Here is a 27242-nt window from a genome sequence, read left to right on the forward strand (position 1 = left end):
GACCTTGTCACATGCACTTTGAAGCGCCCCCACCGGCATTTCGCTCCCCGATCGAAACTTATTTTAGCTAAAATGGATGCAAAAAGTGCAAGATGGTTTTGTAAAAAAATGAATCCAATTCAATGCTGGCCCTTTTTTGTGCAATAGCTTAAATTTGTCACATGAAAGTTGCTTTGGCAGGCCCCTGGGACTGTTTCTGCTATCCTATAGGACATAAGCTTCCTGGAGGCTCCACAGATCCTTGCTGTGTTTTGTCAAATGTAGGCTAGCTGCAATCATTTTTTCCCTTCAAATAGAACCAGTGGATGTTCATGTGTCACAAACCATAGGAATTGTTTTGGGAAAAAAGCAAATTACTCAGAATGTATATTAATGCTAATAACTTTCAAAACTTGATTTTGAAAATTCAACACTGAAATGGAGCCTGCAGGCCACAACATTTTCCAGGAAGCTCTACAAAACCTTGCTGCGAACTGTCCCATCTATGTGCTTTATTTTTTTTAACTTTGAAGCATATTAGGTCCCTATATAAATCAAAAGTCCTAGCAACAGTCATTGGCAAACAAGTGCGGAACAGTCGGCAGATGCCTCATAGCAGAGGACCTCAAAAACAAGATTTTTTTGATTTTTCACATATAAGGTCCGTAACTTGATGGGGATGTTGCACATCAAACATACAGGAACTGGAACCAGAATAGCACACAGATATTTGGTTAAATACGCATACCTGTGATGTCACAGTTGCAACCACTCAACAAAAAAGACAATTTAAAGTTATCTCAAAAGTAGATAAATATTAGTATTCCAAGCTCACTCATTTCTTCACTACTTCCCACTTTGTTTTGTGATAATGCTCTCTCATCACAAAAAAATGTTGCATGCATGTTTGAATTTTAAATTTATAGGAAAGTTTTTTAAATCTTAACAAAATAAAATCATCAAAAAAAGCCTTGGTTGGTGGAGTTTACCAGAGTCCCAAAGGGCCCTCTTAAATCAAGATGCAACAATTATTTTGGAATGTCGCCCATTCTTTGAAAGATACCACCTCAACTGTGGTTTACAGGATGCTGCTTTTAATCAGAATACCAAATAGAAAAACAACACACATGTTTTTTTTAGTTTGACCACTTTTGTGTTACAGATTGCAATTGTTTAAAATATGAACAAAATGTTAACCTGCCACAAAATACCACCAAGCCACAAAATACTGCGAAATATTGATTTGAACAAAGACGAATTTAAACAACACTTAGCAGGCATACGCAACAATTGGATAAAAACATGTCCAGTAGTGTTTAGTTTATTCAATACTTAGAATTAAAATGGACTTGCTTTTACATTTCCTATTTAACCACAATGTGTTGTCTGCCTTGACTGGAATACATTTAACAATAATTACATAGTATTTTCTTCCTGAGATCGTATTCTAGATTTAAGAGAGACAAATTCTTTGGCCACATCATCACCTGGTCGCTGTGATAATATCCTTAAAATTGTCCAACCGGTTTGGCTTACAAGCATTTTTTTTCGAAGAGTATACCAACAAGCACAAGTTCCCTACAAAACAAAAGCAAAATAATTTCATATTAAATAAATTTTCAAGCTGAATATCACAATGTACCTGGGAGTCAATGTCCTTCAGTTGCATGACAGCCATTCCAAGAAGATGGTCTTCTCTGGCAAAACAATAATCTTTCACACAAAAATTGATCTCGTACGATGAAATTGTGTCCTCATTTCCAAGATTACTGAAAAATATATGAGTGAAACAATGACCACCATTGGTAAGATGCAGGTATGCTTACAAATTAAATGTCTCATTAAACTTTGGAGACCACATGTTATTTTTGCTCTTGGTAGAAAATTTTCTGCGTTTTTCCCTCAAATTGGGACCAGCAATGTTGACTTCAACAAATGGTCGAAACATTCCGGTTGTGTTCCATACCAGGTTGTTGACCCCAATCACTAAAAATAGTTATTTCGAAATTAAACAAACTTAGGAAAATGTACACAGTCTATGGCTTTCCCAAACAATAACATTTTCAGCAATGAAGTTCATTTTGTGTATATGGTCCCAGAGTTTTAACATTTGGCCAGGCCCAAAGGCGTTAAGAAACCCTGCTCTAGACTTTTTTCAATGCATTGCAATATTTCCATTTAAAAAAAGAGCTTTTACTTTCAAATACTAAAGTATTGTACAATATTTTATGTGACCAAGTGATCGTGACATACTGGAGCATTATTTAAAGTTTTCAAGAACATCACATAATAATTTTGATTACGACATCCCTGTTTAGAGAGAAACTAACTCATGAAGTTTGACAATCTCCCCCTGTCAAAAGCTAAACTATGTTTTATTTGAAAAAAAAATCGGAACAAATCTTTCTAATATACTTGGTGCAACATAAATGTGGTGAATCTTTTCAAATGCGCCACACAGAAATTTGGGAACCACTAAAATAATATATGGGAATGTATAAACAATTACTGCAGGTTAACTTAAGACTGTGTTTACACCTTCATGAAAAGAAACATTGCTAAATGCATTTACCTTTGATTGTAACTTTATGCTCCCCAGTTCCAGGGTGAGTAAATATATCAAGTTGAACTGACAAGTCTCCAAACTGCTGGCCTTCATCTTGTGCTTCTGTTGAAACCAACTGTTTTACAGGATATTGCATGTGAAAATTTTAATCAGGGATGTAAATCATATTGGATCTGAGCTGATACCCAATACTTTGAGTTTTTTTCCAAAACAAATCTGTGGTGCTTACAGAAAATAAATAAAAGGGGAAATTTGTTATCTCATAAAAAAGTTAAGAAACAAAAATCACTTGTTTCATTTTAATAAAAGGCTTGCTGTGAGATTGTGACACACACTGATGTCAAAACTTTAGTGAGCTTTGAATCAAGGGTTCACAAACTTTTTTGTCTATTGCTCTATTTAAAAAGAGAAATTTCTTTGCAACTCCACCTTAAAAAATAATTCTGTTTTACTTTTCAATGTCATCATATAATAATGCTGATGACTAAAAAAAATTAGACATTAGTCGTTAAAAAAACTATGCACCATGCCGAAGCATGAAAATGTATTTCTCATGAATTACTCTTTTTAAAACTTTTAGAAATCTTGGCAATATAACATTTTTTCTGTTTTGACTTTATCAATTCAGCTGTAAAGCTGGTTCTTGAATTGGTCTGAATCTAGACCTGAATTGGGCATTATTCTTAATACCAGCAACAACATTTGTAGTGCAGTTTGTTGTTAAGGGACACAGAAGTTGGGTACATTGTGCATTTGATTTCTGTTTTGTTTCTTTCTTTATTATATTCATAAGTACAGCTTTCTGCGTTGTTATGCATTTTTTTATATTTGCAGAAACTGATGAAATTAATTTTCTAATAACCTTAACAAACCAGCTGACTTCAATCTGAATTATTTCATTTCAAACCATTGAATTTAGCTCCATTATGACCAAATGAAGGCATATATTAATTAAAACAGAAATCATGGCCCTTTCCTTGGCAAACAATACATGTCACCAAAAATACAAAACTTTTTGCTGATGTACATTGAACAGTATTTGAAATTCATAGGTATCAGGTCAGTATTGTTGTACTTCACATCAAAAATAATTACATACTGTTTAACAAACAAACCATTGTAATTCTGGTTCACTATGAAAGCTTTGATCAAGGAATCTGTCGTTTGGGTGTACAAGGATAATGCATATTTAAGAGATTGCACTTCATCATTTTTATCCAAGTATGCCTTTTTTAATCCATTTCCACCAGCATGAAAATACAACTGCAATGTAGTTAGGTGGGTTAGTTCTATAAATACAATGTGTTGCACCTTTGAACACTAGCAAATTAGGACACTGATTAGAAGACTAAAATAGTAAATGTACTGTATGTAGCATCTGACAACCATGACATGCGGTTTTCTCAATGTACATCCAATTAGTTTTGTGTTAATGTGTTGCGAATATTAAGCATGCACCTCTTAAACTTTGACTCGAAGAAATAAGTATTAGCACACACAAATGTGCAAAGAGGAATAGTTGGCCACTGCATGTAATATGTGTTTTATTTGTATGTTTTCTGGACTGTTTAAGTGCGCATTTAATCCTTGGCAAAAACTCTATGGCAAAAACTCTCATTTAAGTTTTCCATAATGCGCAATTGTAAAAGCGACTCTAGTATTTTAGCAACAAAATTACCTGTATTATTTCCAGGTACTCTAAGTTAGGTCAATGGTTTTTGTTGATGAAATACAATGTTCCAAGCAATAGCGTCATATTACATTACTGTAATAGTTTTTTTTTCAGAAGTTACAAAATTAAAACTTGTTCCAGCAAAACTATAGTTAACTATTGATTGTATGCAAAAAGTTAACCTAGCAATCTACGTAAAACCTATATGGTGTGCAATTAGCTGAAACGTTATTGCCTTTAGTTAAATAAACAAAGTAAGACCAGTTTATAAATTATGTTTTGAGACTCTGCTGTGGTTTTACAGTTAACCAACCTTGATCGAGTCCAAAACAGCTACAAGTATGTTACATTCATGTGATGTCAAGTTCTTGTTCATGTCATCACGGCTTATATCCTAAAACAAAAACTATTAAATAAAAAGTAAGGAAGCAGAACTGATTAAAAATGTTCACATGGACACAAAATTTTGTTATCAAATTTATACTTACTGATAAGTCTCCATGAGGTGGCAGAATTATTTCCTTTTCCAAACTGGTCACTACTATTTTCCACAGCTCCTTGAGGACACGCTTTAAAATTGTTTTTTCACATGTACTTGCAAACAATTCTAGGCTGCCAAGAAGGTATGAAAGTAATGTTTAGAATAGCTAATAACTCTTTATTTAAAAAAGGCAAACATGTCAGTTGTTTTAAAATGAAATCACCACTAATACGTAAGTTTGCCATTTGAAATCAGTTGACAACTGGAAGTTGTTTTGCTGTACATTACATGTTTTATCTGATATTTAAAGCTAACATCGCCCCACCTTAAATTTTAGTTAGTAAATAGAATGTATATATCGTATGTTAAGAACAAAAATTAAGCTCTAACTTTTAATAGACTCCTAATATCAACATCTTGCAATCACATTTTAAACAAATTTCCCCACTTGCAAACACAAAATTCTTCCCTGGTTGAGAACCCCTGGTTTATTGGGTGCTTCACACTTTTACCCATGCAGCTTTCATGCTCAAACAACATTTGAACAGTTAAAGGTCACCAGACAAAACACAGAATTAAACACATTAACAACAACCAGGTTAAAAGATGATAAGAAAAAAACTCACAATCTCTTCAGGCCAAAATAATTTACTTAATTTGTTTAATTCTTGTCTGCAGTTTTAAATTCTTTGCCTTTTTCACACTTTCTTATATTTATTGTGGTGTTTGCATTTAGGCACCTGATAAAGGTTGATTTCGTATGTCCTGATAAAGGTCAATTTAATAACTACCAAAACGTCGAACAAGTAAATTATTTTTGCCAGAAGAGAGTTTATTGAACATAAGCAATACTTTCAAGATAAAACAGAAGTTAGCTTTACACCAGCCAAACTTTACCTTCCGTTTAATAAATCCATAAGTGGTCTTAAAACTTCATCAACACAATGAGAAGGACAGTTTTTAAGGTATTGTAACTGGTTTGTTTTCTGGTGTGTCTTTGTCACCTGTTAAACAAAGTTATTTACGTTAAAACTTGGTCTAACTAAAAAAGCAAACACTTGTCATATAATAAAAAATCTTATTTCTGGTGTTGCATGATGTTTTTGATCATCTAGAATCACTGTGAACAGTGATTAGTTTAAACGAGTATTTCAGGGAATGTGTATTGCAGAATTATAAATTGTCTATACTTGCAAAGGATGATATTTAGTCATGACAAAATCAGACAGAATTTTTTCATGAATGAAATTTGGGGTTCACAATATCAAACACACAAAAATTAATTAGAAATTGATAAATTACAAAATATACATACCTTAAACAAAAGACTTCCCATGGTTTGAATGCTCTGTGTAATTGGAGCCTTAAAGCTCAACCCAAACACAGAGCTGAGTTTATCAAGACATGTGTTAAGCTTCACCTGACTTCCTTTGAGAACATCACAGGTAGCCTGATCCAACTATAATGCAAACATTTTGGAAGTGAAAGTGAAATAAACAAAACTTTAAATACTTCTTAGTTTACCATACATTAGAGTCATTAGATGCAATTATAAAAATTTTGTGGGAGCTATATATCGTACCTTGTGATTTGTTTGTATTTAAGTAGGTCAATACCAAATCGCATGACACTTGTTTCAGTTTTACCTGCTCTCCACCCATTGACTGAAACATCTTTTCAAGCTGAACTCTCAGTTGCTGGACATTGTTCATCAAAACGCACCCCACTTTTTCCTTTTTGCATAGAACTGTGAAATCTTTACAAAGCAGCTCAACATACGAATCAAGAACTTGATCAATGGTCTAAAAAAACGTGCTATTTACATTCAAGTCCAACACGGACATTCATAAAATAAATGTACACACTAAACAGATTTATATTTGTTAACGTATGTTCTAAACCCAAAAAAAGAAAAGAGAGAAATACCTGAGAAAACCTTCTCATGTACTTCATTACAACTGAAGGTTCTGGACATTCCAGCTTTTTTATAATATCAAAACTTTGATTTAACTGAGTAAAAATATCAACCACCGAGCAAGAAAACAACGCATGCTCTGAGCTCCGTTGAAACTGCAAAAAAAATTACCAACTTCTGAAAACGAAATTTGTAAATATCCACGAATTTACCTCATCACGTTTATCTCTTTCATATGCACCTCGAAGAAACTCCAATGATAACTTCTCATTTTCATCCAACCAATCAAGTGTAAATGGTTCAAACCACCTGTTTGTGATTCACAATGTGTAATTAGCATTACAAAGAAACTTGCTAGAAAATGCACCAACAATAATTTCTGTGACTTGCTTTAAGAAAAAGCAACTATATTTCTTACAATACTTCATATCATTTTGTTTCTTAGATAGCATTTTCAGCAAGAACAACAAAGCCAAGTGCCTGAAGCTATATGTTAGCAAACAGTTGGGTTGTATTCTGAACCATTTTTATTTCCAAAATTAGTAACCTGTCTGATTGGGTTGTCCACGACTCTGGTTTGGGCCATGTTAATGTTATATAAGTTAACAGTATATTCAAAATAGCTTTTGCGTTTTGTCACAACCAACCATAACAACCAGAAGCAAACACTAATTCAAATGTTGGTTAATATTTTCTGTATATATGTTTGTTAAAATAAAGAATTTACACACATTCAAATAAAAAGGTACGTACTGGGAATATTCTGGGAGAACTTTAAATTGCAAGTTCAAGCCTGCAACATATTCTTTGTAAAGCCATTTGACTTTAAACTGCAAATTCATGTAATCAGTAGTTTTGCAAAGTCGATGATGGCTGTGTTCAATTAGTGCAGGTCTCAAATCCTCTGAAAACAGGTGCCACATTTCATGAGCACTAACATAGCCAACATTTAGTTCATTTGGAAATCTAAAAACATAAGAATAAAGCTAAACTCTATATTGACGGCAAAAAAACTAAGAAGAATATAATTAACTTTTGAAAGGAAATTTTTCAATTTTTTTGCCCGTATGTTTCATAGCGAAACTCCAAAAGGAACCAAATTTATCAGGTTTTATTAGGTACGAAGTGAATATAAAACCCATGTTTATCTGATTTTTAGTCACGCTGCGGATTACAATCGAGTAAATCAGTATAAACAATTTTACATCTTGGCTCGCGACGTTGTATCATGCTGCAAAAAGCATATACCCAACACAATATGAATACTTACTGATTAAGAACAGCTGCATAAATATTTTTGTCTTCTTCAATGACTGATACAATCAGTGTAATTAGTTTGGGCCAAAAATCCAAGTTATCTAATTTTGGCCCTACCTCTTCTGTTGGTTCCACCTTTGATAAAAAAAAATACATATTTTGGAGTTTCCGCGTTACAAGCATAGGTAATGAGAAAAAAATTGAAACATATAAAAGGGTAAACATGCTTACTTGCTTATCTGTGTGGTATTCCCGAAAAAAAATTTCTGTGCAGTTGTGAAATATGTACATATAAGTAGAATGGATACAAGCACGACAGCAATCTTTGACAACTTGACTAGCTCGTGGAGGGCTTTGAAGCTCTTGTACCTTGCATAAAGTAAACTTTTTTTAAATAATTTAAATTAAATTCGTGCCAAACATTGCCATTATGCATCTCATTAATCCCGGGTCAAAAGCACCTGGCTGGATTTGAAAATACATTGCCGAAAAGCAGGAGGAGAGTTTACTTACTAGTCTAATCAATTTACTATTCAATTTACTAAAGGAAAAGAACTCACTTTCATCCTAAAAAATGTAATGCTTGTCAACAAATCCACAGTAGATTTTAAATCCGAAAGCTTTTCACGGTTTGAGGCAGGAAAATGTTTCTGGAAATAGAAAAACATTCAATGGCTGCATTTCTGTAAACATTACACAATCACTACAATAAAACATTATGATTGATAACAAAATTTTTTTCATTTTCAAGTTCTGAACAACAAGTTCTACCATTACCTTATTATATAAATATCATGTTGCTTTTGTGTACATGTAAAATTGTCTAACCAAATGGCTGCAAACTAAAAGTAGTACCCTTTGCTTATGCCACACAAATTATGTATCAAGTTGGAATATACAGTATAATATTCATAATGTGATTATCATTACGGTACTAGTACTGGAATGTACTTTAACAAAACTTTTCTAGATTAGTGTAGTTGTTATAGATGGTAACTTATTTAACTAAATTTCACAAAAATATCCATATGGATGTGTCAGATAATTTTCAGAAGTACTTGGCTGCATAAGCAAATTAAGACAAAAAATTGCACTGAAGACTAAACTTTAAGTGAACTAAAAATTAAATATTAATTAAAGTTATAAATCGGCAACTTAAAATTTTTCAACAAACCCTATACATGGACAAATCTATTCGAATCGAATTGTGAAGCTGATCAAGAAGTTTCACAAATCTCTCAGTCTGCAATAAAACAGTGGATGTGAATGCCTTTTTAAATATTGTAAAGAATACATACCCCAAAATTAGATGCTGCAAACCTATTACCAGCTGATATGTGAGTTGTTGGAGATGTATGTGAGTAGTAGGCATTGATATTGGCAAGTAGAGAGCTCATTACTGCTGGAGCTTTTGGGCATTTGTACTTGGAAGATAGACATGAAAAATGCCTAATAGTACAATTTTTTTTAAATGTTGGTACATTTTATAGACAAATGCAACAAAAGTGGTTACAAATGATGTTGCTAGAACAATTACACATGACAAGGGCAAGACATACAATAAAAAAAAAAATTTTACAAACAATTCTCTTACGTCATTGCTTGATATATTGATTCTACCCCATATCTCATGGCAAACTCATCGACAATTTCCTGAGCATATCCATCAAAATAAGTTTTCCAGGAATCTTCACCAAATGTTTGGGGAATTTTGACCATGTCGTTGTTTTGTTGACATATATAATGAAAGAGGTTCTAAAATGAAAGCATGTATCACAAAATAGTACTATTACAGTATCTTACAACACAGTTTTACAGTAGAATTCATAAATACCCGCCAAATTTTTGGTTACTTAAAAATTATTTCTGACATTTCCATTACATGTGCAATGGTTTGTAAACTACAAAAAATAAACTAAAGATTTCTTTAATAATGAGGACTCGTATAAGTGGAATCAAAGGCATAGACTACAACAGAGATGCTGGAACTATAAACGCATCAATGTGTCTACCAAGGAATTTTGCAAGTGGTTTCAAAAAGCTTTTGGATAGTATATCATGACAAAAGCATTCCCCAAAAGGGGCAATCTTGTTCTGACATACAATCTGTGTATTCTTGGTCAGTTTATAGACAACGAAACCTTTTCATATCAAAAAATATGTTCATAGTTTAGCAAATATTACAAAAATACCTACTTCATGTAAACATGTATATTGCAAATGATAGGGAGCAACTTTTTCTTCTCCTTTAATTTCCATGTTAATGTGCAACCGAATTGCTCCAGATACCACTGATTTATCTGTCCTTTTCTCTTTTTGAAAGAAAACAATGTCAAATTATATTGTTAAGAAACAATAAATGCTCTTACCTAAATTGTACCAAACATCCATTTCACCAGATAAGGTTCGAACTTCTATGATTGTTTGGCCAAGAAAGTCATCAGACTCTCGTTTAAATTGCTGTTTTAGTACAGACTTAATATCATCATCTTCATCCCATACACGGACTTTGATTCTATCGGTTGAATTGTGGCACTCACTAAAGAACAGTAAATATCTCAATAAACATGTAACTATCAATAAAATATAATTGAAACAGTCTTTTCACAATCATGTTAAATAATGCAACTAAAAAACAAGTAAAATACCACAAACCATTGCTTGTTTCTTATATTGACTAAAAATTTGAGAAAAATTATTGGAGTCACATGATTTAACTCAGTCTTATATAATCAGATCACTGTTGTCACAGTTGTCTCTTTCAACCGAAACTTTTCAGCAAGTTTGACTCTTTTAGACATTCTTATTTGAAAGTGTCTGATCATGTTTTATTTGGAACCCACATTTCTTAGTAATGAAGAGAAACAAATATGAACTTTTTTTCAAAGCCTTAACCATCTTACATCAAACAACAATTCTTTTATTTGTTGGAAATTGTATTTATTTTATATCAAGCCCATGAATATGTTGATCAGGCTAGACTAAAACATTCCTTTTTTATTGCAAAGGATTTAATTTGATATTAAATATGATACTATAACATGTAGTTAATTTTAAAATAGTTTGATATGGTTGCAAATTGCAACATTTCCCCCAAAGTTGATTAAAACAGTGATACACTTTTTAAAAAACATCAGGAGATAGCAATTATCAAGCTTACTACAAAAGTAAATTACTATGTATCATAATGGTTTTGCAACAAGCGGTTAGCTACGTAAAATGAAAGTTTTTCCCTTTTTAAAAATAATATTTGCACTGTAATATCCAACAAATCTGTTTCAAACTGTAAATACTCACAAATGAAACTTTTCATTCCACATTGGATTTAAATCACCATAAATAGTTTTGGTCCTCTTTCGTGTTTTTCCAACTTGCACTGTCACATATGGATCACTTGAACCAGTTTTGTCTTTAGCCTAAAAAACAAAAAATTAAAAAGGGTGACTGGGTCGGACCCCACATCCCTGTGTAACTAGTGCAGTGACAGTACAAACAGAATTTTAATGCAAATAATGGGCCTGCCTTTCTTTAACTCTGAATGGAGCATGCAAATGAATTACATTTCTGTGTTTTGTCCTTATTAAATGTATCATTGAAAATTGATGTGTTGAGTGGAGCTTCATGAACCCCACAAATATTGTCAAACAAAAAACATGTCAAAACTTGTAAAGACAAAGTAATATAAAATTTGATTCTTTAGAAAATGAATTGTTTTTTTATAACAACACCTACCTGTAAACCCTGAGCACTGACAACTGTGATTGAAAGCTTCGCTGACCATTTTGAGGTTCCATCAAGCACACATTGTTTGGCTGAAGACATTAATTTCATATGCTGTGCATCTAACACACCAAACACTGACCTAAACCAAAACACAACATTTGAGTTCAAAAACAAAACAAAACCTTTCTTACTTGATCATTTGAACAAGGCCAGGATTATTGTTTTCTCTAAATTGCATTCTATCTATCATTGCAGTAATAATGTTTTGTGTCTTGTCTTCAGCACCAAGTTTTGAACTTTTCTCAGCAGCTCCTACAAAACAAATTAACTTTAAAATTCTTTGGTTAAAACAGCATTAAGTGCAAAATACTTGAAAGTGAGTACTTTCATTAAGAAGGCCAAAGCCAGAATGCTGAGCAAGCAACAAAATCTGTGTTTATCATTAGTTCTGTATCAAATGACTAGCCGATCAACAATCAACAGTCAGATACAGAGAAGGACATTTTGTAACATTCCAGTAAAATACTCACGTTGCAAACAGTCTGCATTTAATAAATCTTTACATTTTTCATGACATTTTACACCACATTCTGTACATCTCAGTCCTTGACGTGCAATACCCCAGAGTAGCCCTTCACATTCATAACAGTATGTTGGAGTGGTTGCAGACCAAATCTACACATTTAGCATAAAAATAAAGTTGAAATGTGATGATCAAAATATCATATGGAAACATGCATTTCCAAGGTTAAAATCAGTCAGCTTTATTAAATGACAAATATGTTTTGCTAAATAGCATTGTCAGTGTCTGTAAAAAGTAAACAAAGGGAATACTAGGACATAGAAAAGGCTTATCCCTGTGTCAAGCCTGCTCGGTGTACAGATAAAAAACTTTCATACAACTGACCAACAGGAGTGTCAAGACACTCATAAGAAAAGATAAAATGCAAGAAAAAGATAAAACAATTGTGGCTCAACCAAATCATTAGAGATGAATAACACGTCCCTTTTAACAATGCAGCATAATCATGTAAAAGGCTATATGAAACAAAATGAAAAATTAGTTACCTTATCATGGAAATATATTAGCACCATACTTTACTGCATTTTTTGCCCCAGATGTGTTGCTGTTTAATACAAACACAGTATTTATTTTATACTTACAGAAAACTGGTGTGGAGTAGTACATGAAATTGGATATATCAATGCTTGTAGAGTTTTTTTGTAAACATGTATTTTCAGATCTTCATCGGTCAGGGAAGCTCGAGATGTGACCAAAGCTGAGGTTATTCCCGGTTGTCTCTTCATGACTGCGATGGACTAGTAAATAACAGTTCTATTAAACATAAAAATGTACAAAACAAGACTGTTGTTTTACATACAAACACAACCCTCTGTCATAGACACAGCATTATAACAAAAATATCAAAGGTTGGAAAAAATTAAATATTAAGTTTGTCACCCTGAGAAAAAATTTCAAGAAAAAATGCCAGTAGTTGGCATAAATTAGAGTCACTTGCCTTATTTTACTTTTCACTCAATGTTAATTATTGTAAATAATTTATTTAATCAACCTTTTGTAATCTCAACACTTCATTGCTTATCAGGCCCCCAGCCAAACTTTAATACATTAAAGTATTCTGCCCTTTGGGTCAATTGCCTGTCTTTTATACAAAAAAATGTTTCTAATCACAATTGGTACTACACGTAGGGCTTGGACAGACATTTGAAATGCATTGAAGCAAGCATTGCCACCTGAAGACATAAGCTAAACTTATTTCTGCATTCAGTCCGAGGCAATTCCAGGATGGCAGCATGCACTACTACCTATGTGGCTTTCAAATCTGCTTTATTTTGTAATTTTACAGCAGTGATTCCCAAACTGTGCATCATTTCAAGGGTAACATCCCAGTATCGCACCACACAACCTCCAAAGAAGATTCTTTCTTATGTTGTTATATGGTTATTCACTTTGTTTAACAAACAAATATTTGGAGAAAATGTTTATCTTTGGTAATTTTTTCTAAATGTGGTATGCTCGGAAATGCTTGGAACCACTGCCATACCACATTTTTTTATTTCTGTCAACTTACTGCCTATGACTGATGGTGCTTGGTTCATTTAAAATCGACCAGCACAAAATTTAGTGCTTACATTCGCTCCAAGTTTTATAACCAAATTTTTAACATGCCTGTTAAATTACTGTTTTGTTTACCTGATATAAACATCCTACACATACTTAACTATGCCTGAAAAGAAATAATCTTTCTTTGATAAACAAATACACAATGGCCAGCACATAATATCATGATACACAAAATTGCTACCATCACAAACATGTCATTATATTGAGTTTGCTAGCTCAACACATATATATATATATATTAGTTAGTACTTACCAAAGCCTGTAGTAACACAGTAAGCATTGGACGTAAAAACAAGTGAAACATCATCATTTAAAATGACTAAGAACATGTTATTTGCAACATGTCACAACTGGATAGACTGACCAGTTTTTCCTATGTTTAAATTGCCTCAACCACGATTATTAAGAAAAAAATAAAACAATATCACAAAGATAGGTTTACAGGCTTCCCAGCCCAGGCATGAAACCGCTGAGCTTGTGTAGCTCAATTGGTAGAGCATTGGGCCTAGTTAGCCCAGGGTCATGAGTTCAAACCTCACAGGGAGCTTGATTTTTTAAATCTTGCTCCAACTTGCCAGGATAATGGCTGATCCAGCTAGGTTGCAATATCTGGGAAGTGAAGTCTGTAAACCTAATGATCTCGATATGATAGCTGTGATCCCCAAGTAAGGACCTGCACAGTGGGTGCGAACCTGCCAAATTTGCTATTGAAAAAATGAAACACTACTGCGCAAAGATATTTATTGTATTATTTAACATTTTGTGTTAAAGTTTCAGATAATCAGATAAACGTTATCAAGTAATTTTCTTTGCCACAAATGCAATAAAACCGACTACAAATTTGATCATATATGTTATGTTACATGTTCTACCATACGTAAAAATTAAATTTGCTATATTTATTGTTTTTGCAAAATTACATGTACAGACAAATCAGGTTAATAACACATTATTTGATTGATCAAATGGTTTGATTTTAATACAACTGTTGAGCAGCCCAATGTTGCTCTTCAAATTACATGGAGCATAAATTGACTGAAAGGATATCATGCTATTTCTTTAAAGACATTCAATTTCTTCACTTATTTTTGTTGTGCGAGTCTAATGGCTTTATTTGAGCTAGTACAATGCAAAAGTCCTGTCAATTACATCAGTGTTTGGATCCTGTGTATGCAGTGCCAAATTTTCAATTGAAAATACTAGGTCGAAGCAAACAAATTCTCTTAAACTCGGATAAAGAATGTGTCATGAACACTTGCCCTAACATCAGCTTTGAGACAATTTTGGCTAAGAAAGGGAAAAATTTCATCTCTATTGGTGAGTTTGGCAACAAAGGCCCCTTTTTGCACTAAACTAAAATAAAGCAAACTAATTTCAAGTTTGCAGAGGTTATTTATACCCTTCAATGCTCATGAAACAAAATTAGTAATATGATACGTTTTCAGCACTGCAAGCATTAAAACTTGTTATGTCGTCATGCACCAAAAGTGCTAAATGTTGACTATTTAATAATGCAGAAGTATTACTATGCTGTTGCATTGCAAGGCAGGATCGCCCCACTACGCAGGCCTTTAACAATATTATTATTATGAAACCAGATGGGTTCCCTGACTCCATATAATTGCACAAAAAAGCTTGGCAAATCGGCTATGAAATTAACCTGATTCATCTTATTGTAGATAAAACTTATTGTGTGATATCAAAATTTTCTGGAGAGCTGCTAATTCAGTTGTTTTTTCTCACATAAAAATTTTTACCAGGATTAATTTTGTCAGTTTTTGGCACAGAATCCAATTTACCCAAAAATATAGTAAAGGCAACTTGATCATATACTTGTGAGTCAAAATCTGCATCTTTTTAAAAAAATAGATAAGTCAGTGCTTGTTTTTGCATGTAAATATTAAGAGTGGCATGTTGTGTGACACAAAAAGTGGACGAAAATATATTTAATTATTTAAACTGTCCAAAGAAAACACATAACATGTGAATATTTTATGCTACCCACCAGATCACTGACTAGAGGAATTGATTTCTTTCTGGGTCGGATGTCTGGCATGCTATCAATACTTGTATAAAAACTGTTGTTTGCCCTATAATACACAAATAAACATGTTTAAACTTTGTTATGTGTTGACTAGCAAAAGCTTGTGCAATGAAATACAATATTCTCTTTTCAACATAATGCACAGAGGTAAGAAGTTAAATCCACTTCGTTAACTTTTTAAAATACAGTATCCAAACCACTTTCAGTAGCCAAACTGTCCAAAGATATAAAATCATCAGGATGAGAAACACTTACCCTATGTTCCACACAGAAGTTTTCCTTGTGTTTTTACCTACTTCTAAAACATCACTGTGTTCATCCTGCAAACACAAATAATTTACAACTAAACTTGGGACAATTGAAATATCATTGATAGTTAATGTTTGAAGAAAAACGTTTTTCAACCATATGTATTTAATATTGTTTAATTACTTATTTAAAAGATTTTAAATGACATGCTAATATGATAAATCAACATATTAAATAAAAATGTTTGGAATATTACTTGAAAATGTTTTATCACTTGATTATTATATATAAACTATCTTCACAAAAAAGTTTGCAGAACAAAAGGCTTTACACATAAAGTACAGAGTTATAAACCAAAAAATACAACGGTAATGAATATGTAGGATAGCCTTAGACATAAATCTTCTGTTTTGTAAGGTGGAATAATTTACAGGATGGTGTTTTTGTATTGTGTATAATTTGTACATCATGTTACAATAACAAAGCAAAGCTACATTTCAGATTTTGGTATAATTTATATTTATTGGTTTAGTAACCAACTTTTATTTTTGTAACTTGCTTTACACATTAATTTGGTCCAAGAACAATTTTAAATAGTCAATTGAGTTTTTTTTAATATTTAAGTGCCATTGTGCCGTCAAGCGTTAGTACCAGGCAGTGATGCAACAAGGGGTCGGTTTGCTGGCATGTCAAGTCCCTATCTGTGTCTAGTGGTACAATGCAACTAAAAACATTCAGATCTCTCTCACATGATGACAATATGTATTACCTTGTAAACCAATCAATTGCCAGGCAAAGTGGTGGTACAGAATTAAAAGTCTTGGTTTCATATTTATAGTCAACTGAGAAATCGCTACCTGCAGAAACCTTTTTATATATATATTTTTTTTTTTTCTTATTTCTTGGGTGGACAAGGCATTGCTACAGTTAGTAGTTGATTTACACATATGATTTGCAAATTTGCCAATGTATAAAAGAAATGACTTAAAGAATTTACCACAAATGTGGTGCAAGCACAGAATACAGATCTAAAAAATATACATGCAATGGATTGTTGTCTGTACTCCTGTGGGAGTCGGGAATTCAAAACAGTCAGGGCGTTAGTAGCCAATTAATCGAAATTTTTAACTAAATTACTTGAAAAACTTTGTTGACTATTACTGCAGACACACCCATTGGTTTTGAAACGCTCAACCACAACTAGGGTATTGCAACTGCAAAAGTAGGAAATCAGAAGTAGGCCCCCACCAAAAAATAAATAGAAACATGCCTCATGCCTTCCCCTATTAATTTTTCCCGGGTATTGTCATGGGTGATAACTTCAGAATGACCAAATCAGCTAATTTTTACACACAAACCTATATCACCTTAGTCAAACATGTTACATATTAATGAAATATTTATGATATTTACAAATATCTTTTTTACAAAATTTGATACGTACTCCAGAGAGTTGCAATCTAACTTCATTGAAAGCTTTGATCCACCGAAACTTGGCAGGGGAGAATGTTTTTTTTAACTCCTTGCGTTCTGCAAATGTAAAGTAACATGCCCAACAAAATAGTAACAAAATTTTGTCCGGCTAGTAAAATCTATATTTTAGTGTCACATGGTGTGATGGCACTGAAAAAAAAAATTACCTTTCTTTTCGTGATTACTTGGTAAACCATCAATAGATTCAGCATACCTGTACAATACAAACATTCATTCCAGTTTAACAACAAACCAGAGTCATTTAATCATTGTGGCCCATTTAAATAAGAAATATAAGGAATTAGAGCAATAGAGTAAGAACAGTGTTCCGGATGGCATAGAGGATGGAAACACATTCAATACCTCACTGATTAATTTTGGAAAATATGGTAACAGGAATGTTCGCCTATGATGGCTTCATAACAAAAATGACCTGACCAACAATGCAACTTTCAACAGATTCTTTTCAGTAAAAATTAATAATTTGTATGAACAATCTGAATATGTTGTTCTGTTTTGTTGATGATTCTGGTTCAAAACACTAACAACCTTGGTTTGTTACATGAACCCAGTGGCGGATCTATGGGGGTGTTTGGGTGTCAGAACACCCCCCTCAGTATTGTGCTATATTGTTTTGAGGGGTGTAAAACTGCGGTTAGCATTACGCAACGCAGGAGCGAACACTTCGGGCCAGTGTTCGTCTCCGCAATTTCTATGTTAATCAGTCGCGCCCGCCGCGTTCATGCGGCGATGACCGCTTTCGAAACAATTATTTGCTGTGCCGTTGATACTCGAAAACCGTTTTTAAAATAATTATTTCTGCAGCAGTTTCAACACAACAACTACAAAAGTTATGTTGTTTGTTGTCACAACGCAAAGAAATTAACATAAATTACATGAAAAATGGAACAACTACTTTAATTTTTGCCGATTTTTTCCACGAGCGCGGAAATTATGTCGCTACAGTATTTGATAAGTGCAAGGCCACTTAAACGTTCCTGCCCCATCGTACAGATTAAAGACTATCTGCGAAGATTACAAAATGACCGTTCAGCAGAAGCAGTTGTTACTGGAAGCGTCCAGAATATCTAAAACGTCCGTTGTTACGGTGGCCACGAAGAGGAAAACACTGCGTACCGCATAACCTGATGGTTGACACAACTTTGCCAAAAATTCGCTGTATAGGCTGCTTTACCAGAGAAATACTTGAACAGCTTTGACTGATGCATGTTGCTATATTGTTTCGGTTTCGATCAAACTTTACTGGACAAACTAAATTATTTTGCGGCAAGTGCTGCAGCATTTTATTGCGTTCTCCAGAAAATGTGACGTAATAAGACGAAGAATCCCCCATTGTCACAAAACAATGATACTACAGGAACAAGGAGATAAACTAATGACATTTCCAATCAGGACATTCTCCAGATAAGCCTCGCTCGCGACAAACTTCTTGCGATTTGTATATTGTCCTGAATCTAATTACACGCAACGAAGACGGAAATAGTCTAGCGCTAAGGGTGTTTTTTTTCACCGCCAGATTTTAGCCTAAGCCAAACGCGATTATTGGCGTAGTTTAGCAAACCAAACGAGATTATTGTTTGTGATCCCTGAGAATGTGATGGTGAATGTGTTCTGAATACACTCATTATCGAGAATTGAAAAGGAGACTTATGCAACCATCCAGTGTGGCCAAGTTTGGAATACACACTGAAATAAAAACAAACAAAAATCCTTGCATGCAGTGGCCAGAAATATCTCTGAACATCAGATTGAACGAGAAATGGCAAGACAAAATTATTTCACAAAAGGGTGGACCCCCTGGATACACTAATGCTTTTCCAAGATAAATGAATCCTTTTCTACTATTTTATAACATAACATAGTACTTCATTGTCGATCCAGTGATAATGGCATTAAGCTTTCAACTCTACATAACCGATCAGTTAAATGTTGTTGGTTTCTCCCCTAATGACTTAAAATACAATCAACTTTTACTGGCCCCAAAGTCAAGTTACTTTTGCTACCAGTGTCTATGGCAAAAAATTGACAACTAATCGTCAATAGAAAAATCGTTGTTGGCCAATCTTTGAAAAAAAATCGGTGATAATGCTGCAGGATTTGTGTGACTAATGTGTTAGGCTTAAACAGTATTATTGTGTAGAAGAATATACAGTAGTAATCCAATTTACGGACTTTGGTTGATAACAATAGCATTGGTCTGTTTGTGGTACCACATACCGGTCGCTTAACATTTTTACAAGCCACCCATTGCGAACAGTGGCGTCACAAAAGCAGTGAAAATGCAAAAATTGACGCCCTGCAAGGAGGCATAACAAAAAGAGAATAGGTTGAGTGTAACCATACTTTTCACATTACCTGGAGTGATAAAGAGATTTTTTGGAACTCTCATAGCAAGTATGAAGACTATCAACCTCCTCAGAACTTTGCAATTCCACTGCCTGAATAAATTTGGATAAATATTAAAATTGCACAATCAATTATTGTAAGCATTTGGTTGCAACAGGTATTTTTACCACATACCAATGAAAAAAGGGGGAGCCGGGCCATTTAAATGACTATCAACCACTTTCCATTTTTGACCTAATGAAATTCTACAGTGGCAGAGTTAAACAATGATCTATTGATCTTTGTCAGAGGAGAGGATTTTTACATAGTTACCCTTGTTATGAAACACAACTGGATTTGGAAATTGTATAGATATTACAGCATGAATGTGCAGACTTAAAACAATCACAAGAAACTTTATATTTAATAACTACCTTTGTGTGATCATCAAATGAGTCACTGTCACCAACAATGCTGCCATCACTTTTGTAGTCGCTGTCAATTGCTGTCAATGATACACTTATTATATTGATATTATTCATGATACAATTGATTGACCAACATGGTTTTAGTGGCAAAATAAATTCTACTCTTTATGTCTGAAATCATGGTTTTTGTTATGGTTTTTGGTTCAACTTTTATGTATGGAATTTTGAAGATTTCACGTAAAAGGCCAATTTTATCAAACTTGTACTCACATAGTGCATCTGAAGTTTTGTTAAACTCAAGAAGGTGATCCACCTAAACACAGTTTTGATGCTTACAGTTTTAAACAAATTATAAAAATACACCAGCCATATGTTCCTAAAATTTTGGGAACCCGGGCCCACCTTTTCTGAAACTGTCACCAATATAATGAAAACATTTTTACCAATACCAATTGTTTTTTAACCATATATATATACATCTCTCTGTAATCATCTCACAGTGCATATAAGTGATGCATTATTTATGTGATATTGAGGAAATGGTAGCTCACATGCTTGTTTGGCTGCATTTAATTTAGAAAATTAATTGCTGTAGTGAAACAGCATTTATCGACACTGTAAGCAGAAAAACAATAATTTTATAAAACAGAGCATACAGTGCAAATTAATAGATACTAAAGTAACGGCAAGAATGTTGTTGATTTTTTCAAAAATTTCTCAACTTCCTTTTCACTTACACCTGGAATGCTACTATGTATATACATCTCAGACTGATTCCAGTTCGTGACTATTTCTGGCTGATTAGCACTGGCACAAATTTTTGATGTTTAGATGCGGTTGACAGCTTGTCGCCATCTCACTGTCCTAAAAAACTCAATGAACTTACTCTACTTTGAATGCTTTACATGCTGCAATATCAGATATTGACTGTGGCTGATATAATATTTGATTATTATTTGAAATTTGCGGTCTTAATTTATCACAATTGCTATTTATTTTGCACAATATTAACAATAACAATATGCTTAATATCAGTTACCTGGTTTGTGCATCACAGTTACCTGATTGTACATACAATGTTATCAAACTTCTTCTGCAATGTGAGTGTTTCACTTAACTATGTATGGTTCGTTTTATACAGATGTTTTTAAAGCACGCTTGATTATACTGTCAGAATGTATACTAAGTGCAGCAGAAGCATAGCCCATACATACATCCATATGTAAGAAATATGAGCTAAGCTTAGCTAGGTAACATGCAGACTTTTTGCACAAGATGAAAAAAACTCAACCCACTTGCCATATTACATAAATGTAAGTTGCAGACAAACTGCTACTTTGATTTGCAGGGCGCTGTTTGCAAACTACTGACATCAAAAGTGTTTCAAAAAAGAGCTGCCCAACCAATGCATACATTTATTGCAAGATTACTGGTAGAGTCACAACGTTTTTTTGTGAGAAATGTCAGTAACAATTCAACCATTTCGGACATCCGAATAAATTTCGCCAAGGAAATTACCGCGAGCATAAAATGTGTCCCACTATGCATTGCATAACTACACCTTGCAATGCTTTGGACGTCGTTATCACGATTTGCAGCATACTGTTTTTAAAGTCTGACATGCAATGTGATGTACATTGTTGCCATATACTCGCTGGTAACAACGGGTTTGGTACTTGTTTGTTGTTAAACTGGGAACAAATGCATGTGCAAAAAATAACTTAAAAGTGATGTGTTTTTGCATTATATCGCATAACCTACAGTAATATGCTTCGTGTTTTTCAATGCTGAATACAAATGCCTGAAAAAAATTTAAAAAGGCTAAAATTTTTACAGGCATTTGTCAGAAATTCTTCAGTGAAATAAAAAAAACAGACTAGTCACCTTGGTTCCAAATAAATGCATGATCAGAACACAATATGGTGGCAATCATGTTGTTCTTAAATAAGGGTCTGATAATATCACATAATTCTATTTGATTAACTGTACAACATTGCAATATACTATATGCTAATAAATAAATTTTCTTTACTTGGCCCATGTGATCACCATCCTCCTATACTTGGAAATTAGATACAATTGCACATTTTACCAATAACTTACCACCCAATTTTCATCTTGAAGTTCGTTCAGATCATTCAGTTTTTTTTGTAGCAGAATCATCTCATTTTCTGAAAGATCTAAAAAAGAACACATTGTGGCACAATGCACACACAAAAAAAACAATGTAATAAAAATAAATGATATAATTTACTGAAAATTTATTTTATAAAAAAAAGATTCGAAAAAAGAAAAAAAAGGTTCATAAAAAGAAAATGTTTTTCTATTTCTAGTCTTCACAAATACAGTTTTCTATTTATAAATTTCTATTAAGCTGTATTTTAACGTACACATGTTATGTTATGATGCTAAAAAAGATATAAAGTTTATGTTCACCATATCACCAAAGCGGCATATGTTTATATCATTGTTGCTATTTTATTAAATATGCTCATATTAAAATCCAAAATATAATTCTGCTAGAAATTGGAATAAAAAGCAAACCACAATTTAGCTGAATTGTTAATTCTGTTCAACACACTAATTAAAACTAGTTAATTAAAAAATTCAGGCAATGTTAACATACTCTTATTTTTGGTATGCACTTTCCACTTACCAGTTGGTAATTCAAAATGCACATCACATAATACTTTGTGAGATTTGGAATTCTCTACATAACCATTTATTCCTGATTGGCAATTCACCATGTCATGCCATGTTCCTTCGGATTCCTGTAAATACCCAAGCACTTTAGAAAACAAATCATCGATCTTGCCCTTTGGTTTGCACATATGTTTGACTCATCCACCTTTTTTGTGTGCAATTGTGTTTATTAAAGGTCCAACAATTCGTTTTTTTTTACTTATGGCATGATGATCTTATCACCACAAGATATGATGCTTTTTTCATTGTCATGCAGTTTTAATGTTTCATGCTTAACTAGATTTGCCAGTAGTGGGACTCCAGAAAAAAATACTTCAATAGACTATAACACACACAGTTTAAATCCAACATCACAATGAAACAAAACTGATTGGATAAACCAATGTATACACTGATGCAGATTATGCAATATGTACCTGGCTACTGTGTGAAACCTGAAGAAGCGATATTTGACAACTTCCAAGCAATGTATCCCAAATTAATCCTTTATTCCACAGTTCAATAATTAAATCCATGTCAGCAGAAGAAGTTTCACTGAAAACATGTTGAATAGATAAAAAAAACAATCAAATCAAAATAGACACCACGTAAGATTTACCAGGCTTACAGGTAAAAAGATAAGTTTCTGTGTCACAGCACAGGTTCTATAAAAATAATAGCATAAACATCATACTTTCAAATACTGAGTATTTTTATATTCTGTCAAAATTCCTGTGAAAACCAGAAACTTTCTTCAATGTACACCCAAAAAACTATTGTGTTGGTGTTCCAGTGTTGTACGATAACTCGCAATTGTTGTTTTCCCTGTTTTCTAACTTATTAACATGACATTACAAGCAGTGTCATCGATCTCTTTTCTTGCGTTTTTATGCATGTTTGTGTGCCGCACCCGCTGGCAGATCAAGGGGGGTGTTTTTTTTGGCATATTGTATTGAGAGGTGTGATAGTGTATTTATTTTCTCACAATGCAGGAACGGACACCATGGTCAAGTGTTAGACTCCACCACAGTTACTTTGTTTATCGGTCAGGCTCACTACATTCAAGCAGTACATGTTTGAAAACCACTGACTTGGAGGTTATTTATTTTTGTTACAATTTTATTACAACCGCTAGAAGAGTTATATGTTTGACAAGATTCCTACAAAACCATATGTAGCGAAACAATTATTTTAATTTTATGTTTTTTCACAAATATTTATTTACTATGTCAGAAACATCAATCTACATTTTGAGGTACATGGCCAAAATCAGAAATTTTCTGTTCACAAAAAAAACTGCATCACGCTTATCTGACCATTGTTTCCTAACACGGAGCATTCTTACTGAACACATGGCATTGTTACCAAACATGCACAATTTGTCATTAATCTGAGGCAAATCATATTTTTTTTGGTGGTTACTTTGTTGGAATGGCATGCAGTTTCCCTGTGTGTAAAGTCAATTGCTTTAGTTGTTAAAACATGTTGCAAATATTACACATGTACGTTTTAAAGTTTACTCAAGAAAAACTGTGCACATAATTGTGCAAAGAGAAATATAAGGTCACCGCATGAAAAGCAGTTTTTATTTGTATGTTTTCTTGACTACGTAACCACACATTTAAACCTTTTTTGGTTGCAAATAAATTCAACACCTTTCTTTTAAAGTAACAGAATAAATCAACAGCACAAGTACTACCACAAAAACTGCATTTTAATGTTTAATGGCGATGCACAATTGCGCAAGCCACTGTTTGTGTGCTAACACGGGTGTCTATATTTTGCATTACTTGATCACAATTATGCTTCATTTACAGCGAAAAATTGGAAAATTTCCCAAAATTTTCAACCTCACCCTTCAAAAAAGCCTGAATACACCTATGCGGACAACCCCCCGATTTTTTTCTACATCTGCCACAGGCCACACCATACCTTGATGAAGCCTAGTTGAATAGCAGGGGAAATGTCGGTAAACAAATTCTACATTTAATTGTACCAGAAGAAAACACTCTTTGCATTCACCTAAATTGTGCTTAAATTTGACATTGCTAACACATACACATAGCAATGTTACAAAGAAAGCGTCAAAAGGGCAGGTTGTTTTGATGAAATACAGTTTTCCCATTGTAAAACCAATTAATTTGTTTTTTTACACATTGTCAATATCACGCACTGCATGCAACTGTAAAAAACACTCTCAACCCCAGATTAAAGAAAAATGCAAAAATGCCAACTTTACAGAAATCAATACTTTAGTTTCAAAAAGAAGATATATATCATATAATATGTTGTAATTTTAAATGTTACTAGAACAACTTCGTGTCCACGCTTTTGGTTTTAGAATACATGTTTCACTTTTTATTAAAGCATCTTCAGTTCTTAGAAGTGCTGCTGGTTAGGTAGATTCCATGTAGTAAAACAATTTATTGATAATATGTCGTATTTACACTGGTTAAATAGCATAACATGACAGCACATCCAGTCGGCAAAAGCATTTGATGCACTTTAAACTACTTTTGTCTTAGCAGAACAATAAACATGGCAGGATTCTATTGGTTCTATTGGTTGCTAAGTAATGAACATCAGTTACTTTTTGCAGAACGAAGTTTTTCAAAAACCTAAATATAAATTTTATTCTGTATATTTAACAATAACTTACAACATAAAATCTTGTTCCCACTCTGGTTCCATGCCTTTTAAACAAATGGTAGTACTTTTTACATTTTTTGCTATGACACACACATAGCAGTTCAGTTTTTCTGAAATAATCAAAAAACATTGTGATCACTAATTAGACAAAAAAGTTTTGCTATTGCAAAAAACATGACCCAAGTATAAATGGAGTGCCTCTAAAAACCCATTATGGGCATTGTAGGCATTGTGGTCATTGAAAACATTGTAGCATAGTCATTGGCGTAGAGTTCTGCACATCAAGGGGGTGCGGCGAATAAAAAATACTAACTTCAGAAGGTCGTTTTCGCGATGAACCCGACAGTCGATTGTCTCTATACAAACGATAAAATCTTTCTTAACGTTCCTCACCAACGTGATTTCACTTTTATTGCGTAATTATTGGTCGCGAATACGATGCAAACAAAACTGCGTGTTAAGAACCTCTGTGAGTGTAATCAGTAAAGAAATATACCTTCATTTTTGCTGCGGTTTGAACCGGCAAAAGCCGAAAAGATGCGATGCGATTGTGTTGCTAAATTTAGAAAATGTCGGGGGTGCGCGGCACCCCTGCACCCCCGTACTCTAAGCCAGTGAGTATAGTTATCGTAGGCGTCAAAGGAATTGTATGCATGATAGGCATTGGGTCTCTAAAACCCCACTTTAGGCGCACAAACCCTGATCATTGTGAAAACAGAAACATAATCACACGATTTTTTTTGCCTCAATACCTACAATGATTGCAATGCCTATAGTGATGCCTACAATGCCTGCAATGCTCACAATGGGTTTTTAGACAAACCCATTTAAATGCTAACACTATAGATTTGCTTTAGAAAGGTTACTTGGTGGCAGAGGTAAAGGTACCAATTTGGAAAAAAATCTGGCATGGAAGACATACCCCATGTATTGTCAGCACATTTTTGCAAAAATTTACCTATAATCTGTGCAAAAAAATAGCTAATGCATTATCATATGAAAAACGTTCAGAAAATCTATACTATTAAATGGTTGCCAAAAAAATACCCCACACATACAACAAACTTCCCGACCCGGTAGGCATAGAACATATTTGTCACGTTGACAATATCACCAACAGAATTCAGAGAAAAGTATGGAATTATTATAATGCTTGTGTTGCAGACAGTAACCAGTCTGCAGAATATGGCAGTTCTCGACGAGATCTTGGGCGTGCAATACTAAAGACTAAAAGCGCATTTGCAACGAAACGAAAAAACATCTTTCATTTAATTGTTTCATGTATAGACATTCGCATGCCAAAAAATTTTCACGTGCAAACAAAAAAAGTTTAAGAAAAACTTGCGCGTATAGCTGCCATACTCTGCAGACTGGGACAGTAATTAGACAGGATGCATTTAAACTAACCTGCTACATCATTGATCTTAGCCTTCTTCACTGAAAAAATAATTAGTATATATATACAAATTTTGAATTCAGTTTACTAAACTACAAAAAAATCCTTCTTTAACTTACCTTTCACACAGAGCAGAGACATTGTAAATAATCACAGTTGTGTTTTGTTACATGATATAATCACAACAAACAGCATAAAATCAAAAACATTGATTGCCAAATAACAATTGTCATTCT

At 33.5% G+C, this 27242-nt stretch overlaps 1 protein-coding gene across 1 annotated transcript; it reads right to left on the minus strand.

The window, feature by feature from the left end:
• Positions 1 to 1124: 1124 nt before the first annotated feature.
• LOC145911518 (protein unc-13 homolog B-like) lies at positions 1125 to 27242 on the minus strand. Its single transcript, XM_082998898.1, has 39 exons — positions 27126 to 27242; positions 27018 to 27047; positions 25621 to 25720; positions 23399 to 23516; positions 22936 to 23050; positions 22383 to 22459; positions 20550 to 20592; positions 20286 to 20356; positions 19882 to 19964; positions 17673 to 17719; positions 17477 to 17562; positions 16039 to 16103; positions 15745 to 15829; positions 12758 to 12913; positions 12124 to 12268; positions 11785 to 11905; positions 11603 to 11732; positions 11168 to 11286; positions 10240 to 10409; positions 10067 to 10182; positions 9465 to 9625; positions 9169 to 9319; positions 9045 to 9113; positions 8431 to 8520; positions 8102 to 8239; positions 7884 to 8005; positions 7367 to 7579; positions 6826 to 6922; positions 6625 to 6768; positions 6345 to 6500; positions 6014 to 6157; positions 5596 to 5702; positions 4706 to 4829; positions 4531 to 4611; positions 3661 to 3808; positions 2552 to 2647; positions 1806 to 1965; positions 1622 to 1748; positions 1125 to 1557 (listed from the first exon to the last, which is right to left on the minus strand). Exons 1-39 carry the CDS (start codon positions 27145 to 27147, stop codon positions 1396 to 1398), a joined length of 4389 nt encoding a protein of 1462 aa, XP_082855024.1. The 5' UTR covers positions 27148 to 27242; the 3' UTR covers positions 1125 to 1395.

The sequence above is a fragment of the Ascidia mentula genome, chromosome 8 (genome assembly GCF_947561715.1).
Source record: "Ascidia mentula chromosome 8, kaAscMent1.1, whole genome shotgun sequence".
NCBI classification, from domain to species: Eukaryota; Metazoa; Chordata; class Ascidiacea; order Phlebobranchia; family Ascidiidae; genus Ascidia; species Ascidia mentula.

What these genes read in the sequence shown, in the direction of transcription:
- LOC145911518 (XM_082998898.1), bottom strand. Translation starts at nt 27,147, where the DNA reads ATGTCTCTGCTCTGTGTGAAAG. An exon ending in TTGCAGCATCTAATTTTGGG is followed by an intron (nt 9,114 to 9,168) that starts GTATGTATTCTT and finishes GTTTTATTGCAG; the next exon opens with ACTGAGAGATTTGTGAAACT. An exon ending in AGTGAACCAGAATTACAATG is followed by an intron (nt 2,648 to 3,660) that starts GTTTGTTTGTTA and finishes TGGTTTCAACAG; the next exon opens with AAGCACAAGATGAAGGCCAG.